The 20,251-nt window shown below is 35.2% G+C and overlaps 1 protein-coding gene across 4 annotated transcripts; it reads right to left on the reverse strand.

The window, feature by feature from the left end:
- Positions 1 to 661: 661 nt before the first annotated feature.
- Positions 662 to 20,120, reverse strand: LOC103483531 (myosin-6). 4 transcript variants are annotated; one of them, XM_008440213.2, is made up of 39 exons: positions 19,563 to 20,118; positions 18,958 to 19,086; positions 18,308 to 18,451; positions 17,926 to 18,071; positions 17,664 to 17,835; positions 17,211 to 17,269; positions 16,932 to 17,091; positions 15,867 to 16,016; positions 15,651 to 15,787; positions 15,424 to 15,570; positions 15,217 to 15,318; positions 13,794 to 13,851; positions 13,614 to 13,715; positions 13,200 to 13,237; positions 12,947 to 13,073; positions 12,653 to 12,823; positions 12,394 to 12,525; positions 12,202 to 12,311; positions 12,015 to 12,075; positions 11,086 to 11,263; positions 10,681 to 10,886; positions 8,711 to 8,830; positions 8,205 to 8,303; positions 7,810 to 8,022; positions 7,546 to 7,685; positions 7,303 to 7,408; positions 7,204 to 7,224; positions 7,031 to 7,114; positions 6,763 to 6,933; positions 6,132 to 6,266; positions 5,743 to 5,922; positions 5,385 to 5,516; positions 5,241 to 5,311; positions 5,047 to 5,146; positions 4,758 to 4,814; positions 1,694 to 1,750; positions 1,543 to 1,623; positions 1,374 to 1,456; positions 662 to 1,277 (listed from the first exon to the last, which is right to left on the reverse strand). In XM_008440213.2, the coding sequence occupies exons 1-39, from the start codon at positions 19,563 to 19,565 to the stop codon at positions 1,163 to 1,165; spliced, it is 4,497 nt and encodes a 1,498-aa protein (XP_008438435.1). In that variant the 5' UTR covers positions 19,566 to 20,118; the 3' UTR covers positions 662 to 1,162. The 4 variants fall into 4 exon arrangements, 3 of the variants coding, with proteins under 3 accessions (XP_008438435.1, XP_050941985.1, XP_016898891.1); XM_051086028.1 differs by lacking the exons at positions 18,958 to 19,086; positions 19,563 to 20,118 and having other exon boundaries at positions 17,926 to 17,983; positions 18,308 to 18,437; XR_007821625.1 differs by lacking the exons at positions 662 to 1,277; positions 1,374 to 1,456; positions 1,543 to 1,623; ... (2 more) ...; positions 5,047 to 5,146; positions 5,241 to 5,311 and having other exon boundaries at positions 5,610 to 5,922; positions 19,563 to 20,120.
- Between the last annotated feature and the right edge of the window lie 131 nt (positions 20,121 to 20,251).

Genomic DNA, 20,251 nt, shown 5'->3' on the forward strand with positions numbered 1-20,251 from the left:
CTGATGCTGCAAACTTTGAACCTTGCAGAGAAAATTTAGTGCTTTGTCAGAAGCTTATAAGATATATCAGATATAATTTCATCAATGAATATTAAACCATTTCGAGGAGCCTTGTATGCCACCTCCTTCAAAACTTTAGATCCTAGTATAGTAATCAACAGTTTTAGGGAAGGGGGCGTACTAGTAGAAGAAACTATGCAATACTACAGATCTGTAAGATTTGAGCACATTTGCAACGATAAGATAACTCACATCATACTAAACAAGTTCTATTCCACTTGCCTGACTCAACATATCGATCCCAACCGTAGAAGAAGATTCTGCAAAACTTTGCTGAAGTTGTATGCTTTTTTCAGTCCACTCAAGTCCAAAAGATTAGGATTCCTTGGGGTTCTAAGCTTGAAGAACACAAATCTCATAGATTATGAGACAAATGTATACATTTCCTTTAGGGTTGTAATTTAAAAAATCACCATCTTCCCACAATCACAACATCACAATTCCATTTTGACTTTTTTTTAGCAAAGTGCGTCAAGTAAAATTGTCAACATTAGCCACCAGAGGCGATACCTCAAAGGGAGAAGGATAGTGATAAAAAAAAAAAAAAAAAAAAAAAAAAAAAAAAAAAAGGAAGAGTAAAATGAGTGATGAACGAAACTGATTAAAAGGTAACAGATTATTAAAGGGGAGAATCATACAAATAGAAGACCAACTGAATAAGTTAAAGAAAGAAGAAATGGATTTCATGTCACTTTGTACAATATAAAACTGGGGAGGCAAAAGAGCCTTTGTCCCACTATATTGGATCAACCTCAGACTTCCTACCAATCACTACCATTGATCTTGTGACCCTAAGTATACCACTAATAGTAAGACTGAAAATTTAAACTGAAAAGAATAAATAAATAACAAATTAAAAGCTGAAACCTATCTCTCATTCCCTTTCCCTTCTTAACTATTCAAAACCGGCCTAACGACATTATACAACTCTAAAGAATGAACTTTACATCCAGAGGAATGGATGTTACAGTGGTAGTGAAATGATTTTTTCATTTTTCATTTTTTTTCTTTTGGCTTTTTGAAACAAAAAATGAAATGGATTTACAAAGGGCAAAGACTGATATGGGGCACCGTGGATCATATATAAATAAGAACCACAGCCTTATTCCTGTAAAAATTGGAAGGCCGGATTCTCTAGTAGTTCTGCTGGAGGCTTTACATCATGAAAATTTTGTTCTTGCAGGGAAGTGAATATGTCATCAACCGAGAAAGGTATACTGCAATCATGAAGCTTAATTAGTGTTTATCCCATCCAAAGAAGTCCTCTGTTGAAGGACTTTTCAATGCATTTCCTGTTTCTGTTCTAAAAATACCTGGAATTGTCATCCAACAAAAAGGAACTACTATCTTCATCGTTGGAATCCTCAGTCATCATAACTTTCATGCTAGAAATAACCTAAGAAAGAAAAACGGAAGGAAAACCACATGAAGTTATCAAATGGAAGACACATAGAAGCGGTGGTAAATCTTGTACAAACTTACATCTGGAGCTACACTCCTAGTATTGTAATTGTCGTCCCAATAAAGAGTACATATTCTATAAAGCTGTTGAACGCTCAATATCTGAATAAAGAAGACATAGGTGAGAGATAATCACGGAGAAGGATGCATGCACAACTAGAGAGGGACTTACTGGACAGAGGTCATTTGTAATTTCATCATAAGATATTCTAGACTTCTGGTGAATAACCTGAATTCAGAAATTGCAAAATCAAGTTATCAAAAGGCCATAAAATATATCATCTCACCGCAACAATAATCAACATTGCATTTCGCTTAGATTTTTTTTTTTTTTTTTTTTTTTTTTTTTTTTTTTTTGCTTTTTGATAGGAAACAAAAACTGTTATAATAAAAGCCCAAACCAACGGCCACAAAAGAATAATTTAAGGGACGTGGGTAGAGGAAACCTCTGACCAAAACTGATGAATGTGCCTTACAATCACAAGTAGGAAGGCAAAGACACCAAATGTTTTTTTTTTTCTTTTTTGCTTAAATTTATTTGGCAAAATTGAGGAAAATATCTTTTGAATTTCAAAAGTTTCATTAATATCAGTTTGAAAGTTCAAATACCTTTACCATTAGGATATGAACAAAAACCATTAGTATCTCACTTTAACACTGCTGAAATTTCAGAAATTAAATTAATACTCTTAATCTTTAAGAAAAATTTTTAAATGCCGTTTATCTACTGTTAGTATATGGACAAAAACCTTTTAGACCCCATCTCCTCCCTCCTCATTTTCTATCCCTCCTACTTCAATTTATGGTATGACACTTCAATATAACTCTTTTTTTTCCCTCACTTCTTCGATACCATCTTCTTTCATTTCTCAATCTCCAAAATTTCCTCCATTTCTCCATTTTCCCCCCTCTTTCTAAATATTATAAACATTAACAGAAGGAGATTTCTCATTTATGAACACGCCAAAACATAAACATAAGGGTATCTAAAAAATTAATTCCTTTGAAGCTATCTTGGGTTAGGAAAGAACCTGTTTGAAAACAACTCATATAAATACCCTATTTTTTTTCCTTCCCATTGGTTGTTCTCAAAATAATAACTTAAATCCTTGATGTCTCTTTTTTTGTGTATTAAATTCAAGCATATTAATTCATATGCAACTACTAATGTACAACCTTTGCTAAAACATTTAAGTCCTAACCTTTCTTGGTAGTTCTACTTTTCTCCTGTCTTCTTGCTATACCTTATATACTTTGATTAGAGGTAGTTTTAGAGATTGGGAACGGAAGAAAGGGTGTACAGAAGGTACTGAAGAGTGGGAGAAAACAGGGAAGTGTTAGGCCATAGATTGATATAGAGGAGAGAGACAAAACGACAGAGAAAAGTGAATTAGTCAGAGCCATTGGAATAAGCTATTATGAATAAGCTGCACCTTCGCAGCTCTTGTTCTTCAATCCGTTTGGAGGTATAGAAGCTTTTTGTCTTTCGAGTCACTTTTGACCGCTCCCTCCTCTTGAGTCTTGATTCTTTGTAAAACAAATGGTTTTCATTCAATAGACCAAGGAAAAGGATATTTAATTTATTTTCTTTCAGATGTGAATGGTAGTAATGCAACTTCTAAAAGTTGATGGTACTATGAAACAAGGTACTACATGGTGTTGGCCATCTACCTAAGATTTAATATCCTTGACACCTAAATACTGCGAGGAGGTTGTCATTTGATATTAGTCCAGGTGTGCATAAGTTGACTCAAACATTCACAAATATCAAGAAGAAAAATATTGAAACATGATAGTAATGATTTGTATCCATATACTGAACCCTCCTTGGCAAGGATCTAAAAGACTCATGTTTGTTTCACGAGTCCTGAGAGTTCTTTTTTTTAAAAGGAAACGAGTCTCACTATTATTAATATTGAAAAATAGAGAGCCAAAAGCTAAATGTACATGAGGGTTATAAAAAGAGCAAGGGGGAAAGGGAAGATCGCACTTAGCATCTCAACTAGGTTGACACCCCCTTAGCCCTCATCATATCCAAGAAGCGAAAATAACCCTTATACTAGGCTCCTAATTGTCCAACCCTTTTTTTAGAACTCAAGGACACGGATGTTCAACCTATAGAACAGATCCTATTCAAGTAAGGTCGTCTGATTGTCCAACCCTTATACTATGTTCGTTTCATGAATCTTGAGAGTTCAAAACCTGCTTAACTATTATCCAAAGATAAAATATCCCATGAACTAGGGATCTGATTGTCCTTGAAGACCAGACTTTTTTTTTCTTGAAAAATGTAAAGGTTCATTAATTAATTTTTAATTAAAGCCTAAAATAATTTTAATTGCTTTTAGTTATTATTTACTTTCTCATTAGTTTTCTAATACAAATATTTTAGATTATTTTTAGTTATGTCTAAATTATTTATTTATTAATTATCTAAAATAAACGTCTTAATTAATTAAATTACTTCTAATGCTATCTAACATTTTAATTTATTTATTCTTGAACAAAACCTAAAAACAAACCTAGACATTCAACTCTCAGGTAATAGTTATCTTACACCATCCAAACTTAGACATTTAGGCTTAAGTTTATGATTGTTGTAGCTTCATATTGGAAAAATTGTTTGTAATATGATGTAAATAAGTATTTCGTGAATTTCAAACTTAAAAGTGAGAAAGTTGAAGAATTTTGAAAAGTTTGTTAGAAGAGTTGTCAAATTTTTAATTCTCTCAATAACTACACTAACAAGATTTTACAAATCAACATAATATAAAAAGTGAGTTTCTATGAATTAATTAGTTTAACAAAATGCTGAAAATTGTTTAAATTCTCACACAATCACTTTTAACACCTGAAAAATCAATCCTAAACAAAGCCTCGTTAAACCATGCAGACACGAAACAAGATATTTAATATTTATAACCATCAAATAATATCCGCCATCCAAATGGGTCAATCTCCATTTAGAGATTTTCTTTTCCCCTCAATTAGATAAATAATATACCTCGTGACTTGAACAATAAAAATTTTGATGTTCTTTAGGGGAATAAAATTTTGATGTTAAACCTAGGATATTAAACTTGTACAATCAGATGAATTGTGACAGAGACAACCAACGTTAAATAAGAGTTAACATATGCACAGACAAATAACAAAATAGTACTTCTAAATATATGGCAAAGATAGAAATTCAGAGGGGTGGCACTGGGGGTATATAGGATAGTGAAGGAACATACCAAGAATCCAACAGCTTGCCTCACCGGTTTTAGCTCATCCCAAGACGACCCAGCATACTAGAATTTATAAATTCATAAAAAGAAATGAACCATTATTGAAGTAATAGAATATAATAAAGCAGTATCAAACACGAAAACCTAATGAAGCAAAAGTGATAAGTAATGGGAGGGAAAAGAAGAAGAAGAAGAAGGTGGTGGCGGTCGTGGTGATGATGGATTGAGCTCAAAGCATAAGCAGTATGCAAAGTTTGAAGAGGGAGCTTGTTAAAATATTAGAGCACCAGTGTACCTCTTCTTTTGCTTGGGAACACCAAATCTCTAATTCAGCCAATCCTGACTTCACATATTCCCCATTGCTAAACGTACAACACTCTCGTCGAAGTAAAAGACTGAGCCAACACAAGCCACAATGCAATTACATCTTCAGGTGTCACGATAAAATTTTCTAAAATTGATTTCCTACTTTACAAAAGGCAAATATACCTGTTGAAAAGTTGAACGTTGATATATGAAAAAACCTGAGTGAAGATCTTCTGAACCAAAACGTTAGGCACCTGTAAGGAGTTTAGTATAAATTCACAGTTAAATATATAATTCACTTGAATACCAATAGAAGTTATTACATACGAAATTCTTTTGCAATCTACACAGATGATCGTTAAGGTTCCCGATGATGCTGCTCCATGAATTGCTGGGAGGGCTACTGCTATTTTCCTGGCCAGATGATTTTAAAATGTTTCCTCTCGAAGATCTTGGAGCCTGCATGCCATCAAACGTGTATCAGAGCTGCTAATCTCGGATCCAAGTCACAAAACTAACCAAATAAGGACACGGTTCTGGAAAACTTTTAACCAAGAAGGATACGTGTAGTCAATTGAATCCAGTAATCCGTTTACTTTACAACATAAGTAATCATGAACAGGATGTTGGAAGTCATTGCCCATATATGTATTTAGACTGCAGGAGACTCGTAAGTTGTTCTCACCTGGATACAAGCTGAAATCAACGGCGATAGTTCCTTCTTTAGGTTGTCTCTAACTATTCCATATATCTTTTCTACATACGCTGTTAGCTGCTGCTTGAAAAGTAGAGCAGGATATTTGGCCTCAACTTGCCGCACCACGTCAAGGGTGCCAACTGGAAGGGCAGAAGATGACCGAAACCCCTAAGAAAATCAACACTTTGTCACCTTTCAATCTATTTGGTTAATGCCTGAAAATAACATAAATCTCTCTTCTCATTTAAAAATATGACTTCTCCTTTTTTTCTTCTAACAAAAAAAAAAGAAAAGAAAAGAAAAGAAAAGAAAAGAAAGAAAGAAAGAAAGAAAGAAAAGAAAGAAAAGAAAGAAAAGAAAAGTGTGCATATCGTTACTTGGGTCATCCGCTCAAAAAATGATGTAGGGGTGGGAGGCTTCCGTGGTGTGGCTTTTAAACTCTTTTGAAGAAGGAACAACAATGTAGTTGTGTTGGATAACCAATAGGTCATAAGTTCATTATCATCCTGATTCTGCAAGTAAATCAAATACTATATTTAAATACATGAAAGAAAAAGAAGAAAGGGAAACAGAAAAAACAAAGGAGAAGAACAATATTTAAATACTAATACTATAAATGCATATTATTTGTTCAATGCCCCTACGTGTCAGTAAAACTTCTACTGCTAGAAAATGTCTATCAGTTGGTTTTGCTTCACTCCTTTCCAGGAATTTTAATTAAGCCAATCTTTTCTCAGATGGTTTTTCTTTTTCTTTTTTTCTTTGTTTTCTTTTTTTTTTTTTTTTTTCTTCTTTATATATATATATATGTGTGTGTGTGATTGTCCAAGTTAGATTATGCACATCTCCCGGGACAACCCACATGTTCCTACAATATTTGGATGCAATAACTACTGCATTTCTGGGGTTTTCATGCAAAAGACTGAATTTTAGAATACCGACCACCTCTTCCAGTAGATGGACATGATAATGTCTCAACCACAAGAGAATCTACGAGTAAAGGTTTACCTCAATGGCAGAACCAATCAGCTGAATTAGCCGATCGAAAACACTTGTTTTTTCAGCTTCAAATGATCTCCAATGGAGGAGAGATTTATAAATTACAAAAGCAGCAACAGGTTTTCCCTCACTGTACCCAAGATTCTGTGTCAGGTATTTTGATAGAGCGTCCATGCCTTCCTGCATGGAGTACGAAATGATCAAATATAATGAAACCTCACCAAAACCATAACCCATAAAAGGAAAATGGGAAAATGTCTCCCTCGCAGACACTTACGTTCTGCCTTTCAATTTGGGATCTCCTCAATTTTGCATCAGCATCCGTACCATACTTTTTCGATGGTGCCTTGCTTATTAAGTCCTGAACAATGTACTTGGTAGTTTAACATCAATGAACATCGACGGGAATGTAAGAGTGCATACCAGTCGGGTAATGTTTCATAAACTTACATGGTGGCCATTTTCCAAAGGCTGCAGATACAAGAAAGAAAAAGGATCAGTCAATACCTCAGAGAACCTAACAATATAAAAATCCTTGAGCATGCCTACCTGAGTTGCTATACGTCCGGACATTTTTCTTGAAGGAGGCTTTAGCAGTGCTTGCTGCCTAAGAATTTGGTCCTCAGTTTCCAAGTCGGATACTTTTTCCTCAAGCCTGAGACAAACAGAATAATTCAAATACCCTTCTAAAATAAAATCTATAGTCAGAAAGATCACACCAAGTAAATGTCCGTGACAGAGACTAAAGATACATCTCCATACAAATTAAGAGAGCAAAATAACTGACAAAACCTTTGCATGGCAGTCTTTAATTCGATTATCTTTGACTCTGCCTCTGTAGCCTGCTTCAGCCGCTCTTCACTGAGTCGGTTACTTTCCTCAAATTTCCTTTCTGTTTCATCAATTTTATTTTCCAAAGAATTTACATGAGCCTGCACTTGCCCGTAACCAAATAAACCAGTTGCACACAAATGTAAGAACCAGCAACTTCATAAGATCATAAATAGGATACCAAAAAATAAACATCCCATTAATCATAAGATTGGAAAACTAGACCTTCAGTTGTTCATTTTCAGTAGTTAACTTATTGATCAGCTCATTATCAACAACGGGAACCTCTTGTATGACAGGAACTTGCTCAACTATTTTCTTTGCAGCTTCACGTTCCTCAATAAGCAGTGCTTTCGTTTCCTGAAATTGAGTTCGCATTTCTTCTAAATCAGCCTTCAATTTTGTGTTTTCTCGAGTCTTGGCTTCCTCCATGTCAGCCTGTATTAGTAAAACACTTACTGCTAGCATACTATATAACATGGAGAAATTTTGACAGAAATATTGCATCATATTCTATCGAAGCTTGTATTTACTTGGGATACACATACATATACATCCCAAGTAAAAGTATGGGGCATTATTGAGATATCCAATATAGATATGATGGGGAAGATGTGTACCCTCATTCGTTTCTCTAGCTGCAATCTCCAGGTTAGTTCTTCCACTTGCTTCTCCAGCAGATTTTTGGCAGCTTGGAGAGCGCCAGTTTCCTTAGCAGCCTGCAGACAATTGCAGTTTAAAAATTTATTTCTTTGGAAGTTGTTAAATAAGATATAATATAAATACTGGTACCTTCACTTTGCGATTTAAATTTTTAAAACTAATCATGACTAAACAATAATGTATTATGTAGTAGATCTTGAGTTTAAAAGCTATTAAGATATTAATCAACAGGAAACAGAAATTCTGTTAAAATAAACTTCTCCAGGATACTACTACTCTTGCCAACATGGAAAGGCTCACATGACACAGTAGAGGAAAACTATCATAGCTTTGGAACTTGTTCATGCTGTGTGAGTGATTAAATCAAATGTAGATTAATCCCAGCCACTGTATATTTGAATAAAACCAACAATCCTGATCCCAGTTAAGAAAACTACTTAAAGACGAGAGAAATGGAAAGTACCATTTTAAGCTTTCGAAGTTCTTTTCGTGCAACTCTACCTCTCCAAGCACATTGAGTGGTAATTGCAGCTTTTCTAATCCGCAAATAATGCATACAGGCCAAGTATTGCCGACATCGACTCTGAAACATACCATATTTGTGCATAACTACACATTAAAATTAAGAAAAGAGAATATATGGAAATTCAAGAGACAGATTGAAAAATAAAACTACAAAAAATTAAGCGGAAGAATCCATCAACTTCTCCACTTCAAAAAAAAAAAATCCTCCTCCCCTTTATAGGTTTTCTCCTTTAATTTACTTGTAGTATCAACATTACCATAAGTTTTCTAGGGAGGTTGGATGTATTTATTTAGTACATTAAATGTCTCCTCATGCCTTCCCTTGCATATTGAAGGTCGGAATGTTCTTGTGGTTATGGAAATAAAATGTTTTGGCAATATAGGACTTAAGTACACTCCACTGTGGCAAGAATCAATGAAAGTAAGACAACTAAAGGCATGTCCTATTGGAAAATGATCGTCGTTTGGAATTATATAGTTTAGATGTTTAGGGCTTAGGTTAAATCTCTTGACAATAATGACACATATAGTGTCTCCTATAGAAAACTTTTAGTTGGTGGCATAGCATCTTCTGATCTACTTTAGCTTCCACCAACGTCTCCCAATTGAGATGATCATAAATAAGTGAAAATGCAGTACACGTGCTAATTTTCTCACTAATCTCTTGATGTTTAATATTCCAAGGTTCTAAACTAGGAGGTTCTCCTGAAAGGTACGATGCTAGTTGAGGACAAGTTATCTCTCCACCACAGTGACTATAGAGTTACCATGCTGCTTAGTAAGGTCATGAACAGATAATATCTCACCATTCAAGGGCCCCATGGAAATACATTGACAAGATCAAAAAGAGTTTGCCTTTCAACACATAAATTGCAGAGTTCTTGGTCTTATATGTTAAGAAATGGGACACCTAAAAAAACTTTCCCTGCTATATATGCTATATCCCTTAAAAAAAGAGGCTAAAATAGTATATATATGGAACTAGGCCAGGGCATCTTGGAACATTTGACCAAGAAAGAACCTAACAGAAAATGAGACAGATGAGTAATCGAGGGGCTATCACAAGCACTAGCACAAACTGTTCTAAATGAAAACCTGTGGCACATGGATTTGGAAATTGGAAAAGTATTGATTTACCCTTCTCACTCTCTCTCCTTTTTGTCGTCTGCTGGAGTGCAAGAAAAACAGAAACTATTTGACTCTAGTTAGAAAGAAAACTACTCAAAATGGGGAAGTTCTTCTTATAGGAGCTCAGTCATACATGTTTTTTTATACAATGGTTGTGCAAGCCATTCTCAGTCATACATGTTTGAACAATCATGACCAGCTGCAACAAAGGTCTCCCTGGCACAAACTGCTGCATTTTGTGCAGAAAAGATGATGAAACCCAATCATTTATTTAGCACCTGCTCTCCCCCCAAAGATCTTTGGAACCACTTTCTGAAAGCCTTTGGTTGGCAGTTTCCACATTTCCATTGCAAAAGACATATGGGACCTCTCTATCATGTTTATTGAACACCGCTTCAAAAAGGAGAAAAAGAACTTTTGGCATGACATCATCTGAGCTCTTTCGTGGTCAATTTGGATTACAGTTTCAGTGACAAAGAACAAAACTCTCCTCATGTCCAGTTTGTATCTTTTTTGTCTGGGTGTAAATTGAGTTCCCTTCTGTAGTTATAGTTTCTCTTTCTGATGCCTTTTGTGATCATATTGACAGGAATTTACTCGTTTGTAATTTTACTATATCAAATACTAATAAATAGATAAATAAATATCACCAACCAAACTAAGCATGTAACTGCAAAAAAATGACAAGATTTTCTTGTACTTCAAAAGGCACCAACAGAAGCAAGAGCACTACAGAGAATAAACGGATTAAATATCAATGTCTCAGTTATTACTCTTTACCTGAATGATAATTGCAGCTCTTGTCTGCCTCCTGAACTTGAGCTCTTTACGAGCAACCATACCGTGGATACCAGCTTGAATAGCTACAGCTGAAGTGCAAAATCTTTTATAGCAACATCGGGCAAAATGCATACGCCAATACTTTTGGATTTTGATGGAAGCAGCTTCCATTCTAATGTCTTCATAATGCTGGCGTGCAATTTGCCCTGTTAATGGGAAAAAGTGTAAATAATAAAAGAGGTAAAAGCCAGTATGAAAATATCACACCAACTTAATAACTACAATTTTTCATTTTTTGTTATCTGTATGATCTTTTTCTTCATCCGTAATCTCATGAGCTTATTGTAGCAATGGATTGCTTAGCTACTAATATGCACAATGCATACAAGTTAATTAACTTAATACCTCTACACAGGGCTTGAATTTGTATAGCAGCCAACCGCAACAAAATAAAGTTTTTGCGTGCCAAATATGAGCGTACTTTCCTTTGGACAACCATAGCAGATCTCCCCAAGACCTCAGTTCGGCAAGCATCTAATTCTGCCATTTGACCAGCCCTAAGAAATACTTTGGTTTTACCAATCTGCCACAAAAGAGACCCAGAAAATCATTCCTGCAAACTTCAATAAGAAATATGATTTTTTTTTTCAATAGGAAACATGATAGAACCCAACTACATTGAAAGAAAAAGACAGAACTACAAGATAAAACAAGTAATTTTAAGTACTTCGACCCTCCCTCTCTCTCTCAAGTCTCAACTAATTCTAAGTCCAATATACTGAAACTGAAGTAGAAAAGCATTCAAAATTGACTCTGATAATTATTTTAAAAAATATATATAAAGAACAGTTGGAAAATCACGAAAGCCAGCATGAACTTCTACAAAGCTTCAGTTTTTTTTAAAATAATAGATTGATATAAATTAACTACAAAAGGAACAATCTATAGGAAAGAGAAGCAAGGAGCTCTCCTCCCATAACAACACTTTAGCAGCATGGCCTCCCAAATCGACAAACCATAACAAACTATAGCAGTTTGGTTGGAAATAAATCATAGAACACTTCATGGTTATTTTAGAAATCAGGAAGATGCCAAGGATCTAGCAGAATTTAGTGTATCTAAGTTCTACTTGGTGTGCTCTTTCTAAATCTTGAAAGCGTAGTTCTTTTCCTTTTTCCTTTATCTTTTTTTTTTTTTTTTTTCTTTGCCTAATGAGATTGTTCCTTTCTTTTTTAAGGAAAAAAAAAACCTTCCTATTAGTGATACATGCGCAGACAAAGGTATCAAGAAGAGAAGTTTACTGCAAAAGAATTATAAAATCCGCACTACTATACCTGATACCCTTTAATGTTCACTTTCTCCAAAAGCCTCTTACACGCAGTGGCTTCATTAGAGCTATCAACAAGACCAGTGAAAAGAGAATTACAAATAGCTAAGAGACCAAGCATTTAACATCAGTCTCAGAAAAAAATATCATACACAGATAAATCACTACAATTCCTTTAGTAATGTCCAAATTACCTCCCCTTCAAAACATCAGGTGCCAAGATAGTAAACCGACCGATAAATTCATCAAACGTCTTCCTAGTAGGATATCCAGCACAACTGATCCTGATTGCTTCCATGACTCCCTAAAAGCAAATATCTCTTAAAGTTCATGTGCCTATAAGAGAGGTATGATTGGACAAATAAGATTGGGAAATATAAACTTACCCCACATCGGAGCTGCTGCAAAACATTATTGTTCTCAAAGATGGCTGGTTTAAGAAGATTGTTTGGCTTTACACAGCGAATGTAGTGTGGCTCAGTAGCATTTAGTGTCTCAAGCAAAGATTGAAGTTGTTGCTGTAGGTAAAAAAAAAAAAATAAAGGAAATTCAATTAAAAGTATATAAAAATATACAAGTAGCTTCATACCAAAAAAAATAACAATGATAACAATAAATAAATTTACTGTTAGAACAGAAACACACCTTAAATCGAGTCCCTATTGATGAGAACTTGGATGATTTGGAGGTTTCTTCAGGTAAGGGGGGGAAGAGTCCTGCAACAAAGGTGCACTTAGAAGCACTCAGCAGTGCTTGATGCTCCGCAACAACATAATCTTTGTTTTTGTCCAAGAAGAGTTCAGTTTGGTACGTAACCTAGAATACAATTTACCACAGTCGAGTGAACAAAAAGATTGATCAACTTATCCATTGCAAAATTGAGGAAGGCACTTCTGAAGAGCCTCTAGCTAATAAAACGTCAATGATAAGAGAACTTACATCACCAGCATAATGGCAAATTGTGAAGTCAGTTCGTGACAATTTAGGCTTACTAAAACGCTTATGGTCCTTAAAAGTTTGATATAGTTTCTGCGCAAACGTATCATGTGTAGATCTCGGAAACATGCTACAAAAAGGAAACCAGGGAAAGTATCACCTTCCAGTCCACGACACACAAAACATTTCTACAGACAGAGTATCTCAGAACATTTGAAAAATCGATGACAACATACTACATCTTGTAATTACATACCAAGCCTCATCCAGAAGAGCAATGACGCCGCCAGGTTTCTGAAAGTAACAAACATAATATTAAAGGAGTTAACTTTCACCAAAGCAATTGAAAATGATTAATTGAAGCAATTAAAGAACAACCTTACAATCAATAGAGTGCAGTAGTTACAAAAGGAATTAGATCCAGAATATTGAAGATTCATATAGACAGGAGACTATTTTTTAAAAAGTAGGAAATGAAAATTTTTGAACTAAAGTCACATCAGAAAAATGTGTATTAAATAACGACAAGATACTCCGAGGAGAGGGGAAAAAAGGTTCAAAAAATCGTCCCTTCCGTTTTGGGAGCATAAGTCCTTACAAATACAATAGATATATTTTTATAAAATCTGTAAACAGATTAAGTCAAGAAAACAAGGAAACTTTTCAGCACCTTCTCAATGAGATCAAGAACATCCTGATTATCAATAAATTCAATATAACTCCAGTCAATTTCTTCTTTTGTATATTCTTCTTGCTCCATCTTGAACACATGCTGTAAGTAACACTCTTCACGTTAAATTTCAAATTCCAGGATATTATTTGAAAAAGGTTACCAAAGTTCAAGCTCCACCTGGTTGAAATGTTGCTGCAATTTCTCATTGGTCAGGTTAATACAGAATTGCTCAAAGCTGCATAGACCAATACATACTCAAAAACAAAGCCTAGAAAGAAAACAAAATTGGAGTATCACGACATTAAATGAAAAACGAACAACCAGAACAAAATGCATTCTAAATAAAGCATTCACAAAGCCAGTATTGTTTTTCCAATACACTCTTCAGCATTTACTATTGCAGATCACTTTCTAGTTACCAAACAAAATCAGTTAGTTATTTCTGAAGGTTATTCTAATGATATGTGGACACACAAAAGCCCTTGAAAGATAAGTTCTTATTTCAACTACAGTTTTGAACGGGGAGTAACACTGTTAACTGGGTGCAAAAGAGAGTTTTCTTTTTCTATTCCTCATTCTTCCGTTTTTCCACCAATTGGTATATCCTTTATGAAGTTAAGGTCTCAATAACTCTTAGATTTTTCACTAGCCAATACTGTTAGTATTAGACACTAGAACAGATTTTTTTTAGAAGGAAATAATGTGATTGAAAACGATAGGATAGGAGTTTAAACTCAAGATCTCTTGCTCTCATGCTATGTTAAATCATCAATCAACCCAAAAGGTTAAGTTGACGGATAATGGTAAAATTGACTATATCAATAATTTAAAAGTACTGTCAGTCTCTTAGTCATCTTTTACTTAACCAGAGCCCCTTGGTGCGGGCTGGCGGCTGGCCCCCATTTTTGTATGCATTTGTATTCCTTAAATTTTTTTTATTCTTAATGAAACTGTGGTTTACATCCAAAATAAAGGTAGAAAAACTATAGGTGTATAGGCCTTAAATGGGAGACACAAACAGAGAACATTAAATAAAACCAAATCCATTAAGCTACCAAAGAATAATTGTTTTTCATTAAACACCTGCCCGTTCTTTTCATACCAAATAGATCAAAAGAAGTCAGAGTTAGCGTCCCCTTGCACTAATAAAACTCACGACTCTTTAAAGCAACAGCTACGTCAATATTTTCACTTGGAAAATTTTGTTGGAGAGAAACCATAGATCTTTAGAAAACAGAGATATGGCATGGGAGGTGGGAGGAAGCTTGGATGGTCATCAGGTTTCTCAGATACAATTGGAATACTTCTTTCTTTAAGCAATGTTAGTTGCATTTTCTTTATGTATCGATTGTAGCTGGAAAACATATCTTCCCCCTCACCTTTTCCTCTCAACGAAACAGAAGCTGGTTCTTATCCAAACAAACTAGTGATAGAAGAAAAAACAATATTGATAGAAGAGAATAAAAATATGATCCACCGATGAAAGGTGAAATGGAAATATCACATATATGTTATGTGTTGCCAACAAATGCATGCGAAATTACTTGATGGGATTTCATCCTTCACTAATGATGAAAGCAAAAGCGTACCAGTTAAGCACCTGTTTGTCTTGAAACTCTCGAATCCATAGATATCCAGAACCCCAATTAAGTTCTTCGAATCAGGATCTTGGCCAATTGAGTTATTGATCTTATCAACAATCCTGTATCGACGAAGGAGATGTTTAAAAAGAATCTGCTACATGATAGAAGCAACAAATGAAAACTTTAAATTAAAAGGCAATTCAAGAATCAAACACAAAACCTACCAATCAAATAATCTTGAATAAACAATCTTTGCTAAAGCATCCCTACTAAGAGTTGCAGAGTCCGGATCAAGACATTTAGTTATGGTTTCATCGCGTGTAACTATCACACGCGTACACATGGAATCTTCAAGAGCCTTCTCATCACACCTATTCCAAAAAAAAAGTAGTGATTATGAGCCTTCAACTATCTCAGATACAACTTCACTTAAAATAGGAGTAAGCTGTACATGAATAGTTCTGCTGCCATTTTGAGATGGAACCGAGCTTTGTCATCCTTCGGTTCAGAGGAATCTGTTTCCGTACCCTTTGCAAATTCGACGTTGCCCAAATGAAGTACCGCAGCTACAACTCGAAATATCGCATCCTAGAAGTACAAAACCTCAAGTCAATTACTTGGGAGGCTATATTTAATGGAAAGTAGACGGTTCAAGAGAAAAGAGCACCTGCTCAGTTGTACTTATTCCAACAACATCCATAGCTTTCCTAGTTGAAAGATATTCCTTGGAATCATCCACTCCATCAAGTTCATAGCAATTAGACTGATTAAGATAATGAAATGTTCTGGGATTCCCTAATTTATACTTTTCAATTTCCTGATTAAAGAAATGAAAAGACAATCAATTTCAAGGAGATGAAAAAAAACACATCACTGCAATAGAAGGTTACTTTACTTTATATATATATATATAATTATAATTATAATTCACTAGCAATGGAAATGGAGGTCAAACGTTATTTTAACTAAGCCAATACCCATCAGTTACTACCCAAATTTAGTTGGAAAGAGAAAAGGCCAGAATAAAAGGAACCAAAGGGGGCTTTGAAATATCCTGGAATGGAACTTCGGTTGGACCAATGCATATTTTATTACTACAAACAATTTTCATATCCAAATTATGCAATGAATCTAAATCTAAGCCACATATTTTCAAAATGAACGTACAAACAGCCAAAGAATTTTTTTATTCAAGTTCTAAAGGAAGTTCCTTGATGACCCTAAAAAAGTAGGAAAAGGAAATTGCTAGTTATGACCACTTATCTTTTGTCTCATTTAATGACTTAGCGTTTATCACAGATCACAACCATACTAATTGCCTAAAACTCATAACATGCAGTAGAGATAAATACAATTGTAGAAATGGTCAAAGGAAACCAAAAAAATGGGAAAAAATAAAGGTGACAACAAAAAGAATACAAAGAGGGAAAAAAACATATTTGTGACTTCTTTTTTAAAAATTATTGAAAATCCAACTTTCATAAGAAGATGGAAGAACAAAATACAGGAGGAGACCGGCAAAATGACAAGCCTGATCAACACAGGGGAGCATCTCAAAGAGAAGCCTTAAGGAATGCCACATTCAACACATCCTCCCACAAACTATCCCCTTATAAGAAGCACTCTCCTATTCCATTATAGCCAGATAAAGCAAAAAATAAAAAAGAAAGTAGCCTTCAAAGACCTTCCCCTGAAAAGGTCCCCGAAGAAATATTCATGATGGGTAATTTACCTCTGTCGGTGCGGCACAAAGCATGTAGAAGCAATGATAATTCCTCTCAGGATCAGACACTTGGCAAACACGGGAACGTTCTAATAAATAAGTTCTAATAGCAGCTCCAGAAATTCTCCAGCTCTGATCAAATTGGATCTCCACAAATTTACCGAAACGGCTGCAAGTACACAGCAAGTAATCAACTCGGGAATCTAATTCCATGAGAAAGAACAGATATAACAAAAAACTAGGTGATCGGAAGATGAAAAGAAAGAATGCCAGAAATAGGCCACCCACCTTGAATTATTGTTTCTAACAGTCTTTGCGTTGCCAAATGCTTCAAGAACAGGGTTCGACTGCCCAAAGAAAATGTAATGTAATGATAAATTTGTAACCAACTAAAGTTCAAATGTCAAACAGGAGGAGTTAAATTCTTGAGATGTAATTGGGAGAGGAAAAACAACTTTGGTTGATTGTGATTTTCATTTAGGCCTCTTTTGGATGAATGGTAATCTAACTCGACAATAAGTAGGAGATCCAATGATTCTAGAACGTAAGTTTAAATCCACTCATTTTGATTTCCTCTCTATTTTAATATTACGATTGACATACTAGATACTACTAATGAAAGGAGGGTATGAGCCTAAATGCAAAAGGCGACACAAATAATATAATGATAGAAAAAGTTCTAACGAATTGCTTGAGCCTTTAGGATTGATGATAATTAACAAACCAGTAACAAGTCCATACCTCGAGTACTTGCTGCTCTACAGAACGTTCACCAGATGCAGCCTTACCTCCAGCTCTCCCCCCTCCAACATGGGCAAGGTAGCGCATAAGCATCTTTGTACTCTCTGTTTTACCAGCACCACTTTCCCCACTAACTAAAATTGACTGGCTGATACTTTCATTAATCATCTGTCTGCATTTTTTTGTCATTTTTAAAATTGTATGAAAAAAAAATAAAACATTTTATTATCTGCAAATGCACATATATAATGTGTAGGAGTACCTATAAGCAGAATTTGCAATGGCAAAGGGATGCGGGCTCAGCTCACCTAAAGCTGCACCTTTATATTGTTGCATCATGTGATTATCATATAAATGAGGAAGTCTTCGAAAAGGATTTACGGCTATTAGTATACTTCCAGTATAGGTCTGTGGAATTGTAAAGAAATTTTAAACTAACCAGGCTAACACTTAAACTTAATCACAAAGATGCATTATAACAGCTAGATGGCATTTATAGAGCCAACAACAGCATGGCTCAACCCTTGACATGAAAAGGGACAATTAGAGTAATCATGAATGAGAGACGCCATAAACCAACATATCAAAAGCTCCAGCCCGATGAATGAATTTGCTTCAATAAGGAGGAAAGAGTAGTGACTCACATAAATTTCATTAACATCATAACGAGATTTTAAGTTTTGTAGAAGCCCCGGCTCGTGCAAATAAGCTAGTTTTGTCATATCATCCACACCACATGGAGGAAATTCAGGATCCTTCGGATAGACATTTGATGATTTGACCTCAACCTTTCAAAAAAAGAAATATAGCTGTTAGAAATGTATTAGAGTTATTTATAAAATGGACTCAAATGTTTATTTTGTATAAGCGACAAGCACAACAAGTCCCAAGTTAAGACACTATTTCAGCATATTGGCTTTTATTAAACAAGGAACAGCAAGACGTGTCCTAACTAATTAGGACATTAATAATCATGGTTTTTTTTAAATGAAATAACAAAAGGAAATGCAAAATAACATGTGACCAGTGTAGAAATTCCTTTCTGAACAAAGCTTCATAAAATAATTCTACAAAACCTTTTCCAAGAAAACTCACTCAGTCCACACCTCTACATCCACCATTAAAAGAAGAAAACAGAGCTTCATGTATATACAATTAAATGCAGGACAAATGATAGAAAAATAATAGAAAAGGAAGTATAACCCTGTTATAACCAATTCTAACTGACCATTCAACAGTAGCTAACAGTTAAACACAATAAATCAAATGTAATGTCTTGCGAAGTATCACTTACAGTAGTTCCTGACGTACAAAGTACTTTGATATCTTGACCATTAACTTCCAGGACTTCCCCATCTAGCCAGGCTACCTCAGGATCCTCAATCCAAACAAGAGATCCAACCACTAGATTTACTTGACTAGCCTGTCAGAATAAGATGTTTTAATGTACCGAATACATACCAGGGTCCTCCGTTTAAGTGCCAACACAGACATATAAAATGTCATTGCAGAACAGGAAAAATCATACGTCAACAGAAAGAATAAACTCACCCTCTTCGTCAAAATTAAAGAGAAAAATCGCGTTGGACGAAAGAGAGAAGTAAAAATTATTAAAGAGTAGGGTGACGACTCTAACCCTTAATGCATATACGTCCACAGAAAAAAAAAACAGCATAAAAAGTTTGAATACAATACACAACACTGCAGTAAATGATTTCTGAACTGACATAACGTCTAGAAAGGCATGCATACAAATCGAAACACAGAGTTGAGGGCAACAACCAAAAGGGTTCAAATTCCAAATTTCCATTTAAGCTTATTAGAGCTTGGGGAGTTGGGATGAGTCAGCTAAAGTAATGCAGGAAAAATCAAAGGAATGGAGTTCATTAAGTTGGATACCATCCTGGAGGAAATTCGATCAGCTACAGATCCAAGGTGGAGATAGGGAATCCGAAACGAAACGCCTCAACAAGGAAAAATCAATAGGCAATACCATGAGACGAAAAGAAGAAACCTTTTAGGGATTCTTCCACAACCTAACAGGGTAAAGAACGGAATGCAGATGGAAAAGGGTGAGGAGCTCTGCTTGGGCAGGCATTATCGTTCGTTGGAGAAACCATGAAAGAGGGGTTATGAGTGGATTGAAGGAGAAGAGTTTCGTTGTGCTCAGTGGAGGAAGATTGATGGATTAAGGAGATTGAAGTGTCGAGAATGATGAGGGAATGGGAATGGGAATGGGAATGAGAATGGGGAATGGCAATGAGGGAGGGGTGAAAGAAAGGTGTGGCGTTGACGGAAATGGTGGTGGTCCGGCGAGTGGGGTGGGAATGGAAGAGAAGGTTTTGGGGAGAAGAAGAAGAAAAGAGAATAGAACAGAGAATAGAGAATTGTTCCGGCGGGTAGGAAGCGGGTGGGCGTTGGGGATTTGGTCGAATAAAGTTGCTACATCTAAACCGAAATGTAACGCCTCCAACAATATTTATCCCAAACTCCTACTCTAAGTCCCTAACTATATTGTTATTATCATTATTATTATTATTATTATTATTATCTTCCTCTCTCTCTCTCTCAATATATATATATATATA

Source organism: Cucumis melo, chromosome 6 (assembly GCF_025177605.1).
Source record: "Cucumis melo cultivar AY chromosome 6, USDA_Cmelo_AY_1.0, whole genome shotgun sequence".
NCBI classification, from domain to species: domain Eukaryota; kingdom Viridiplantae; phylum Streptophyta; class Magnoliopsida; order Cucurbitales; family Cucurbitaceae; genus Cucumis; species Cucumis melo.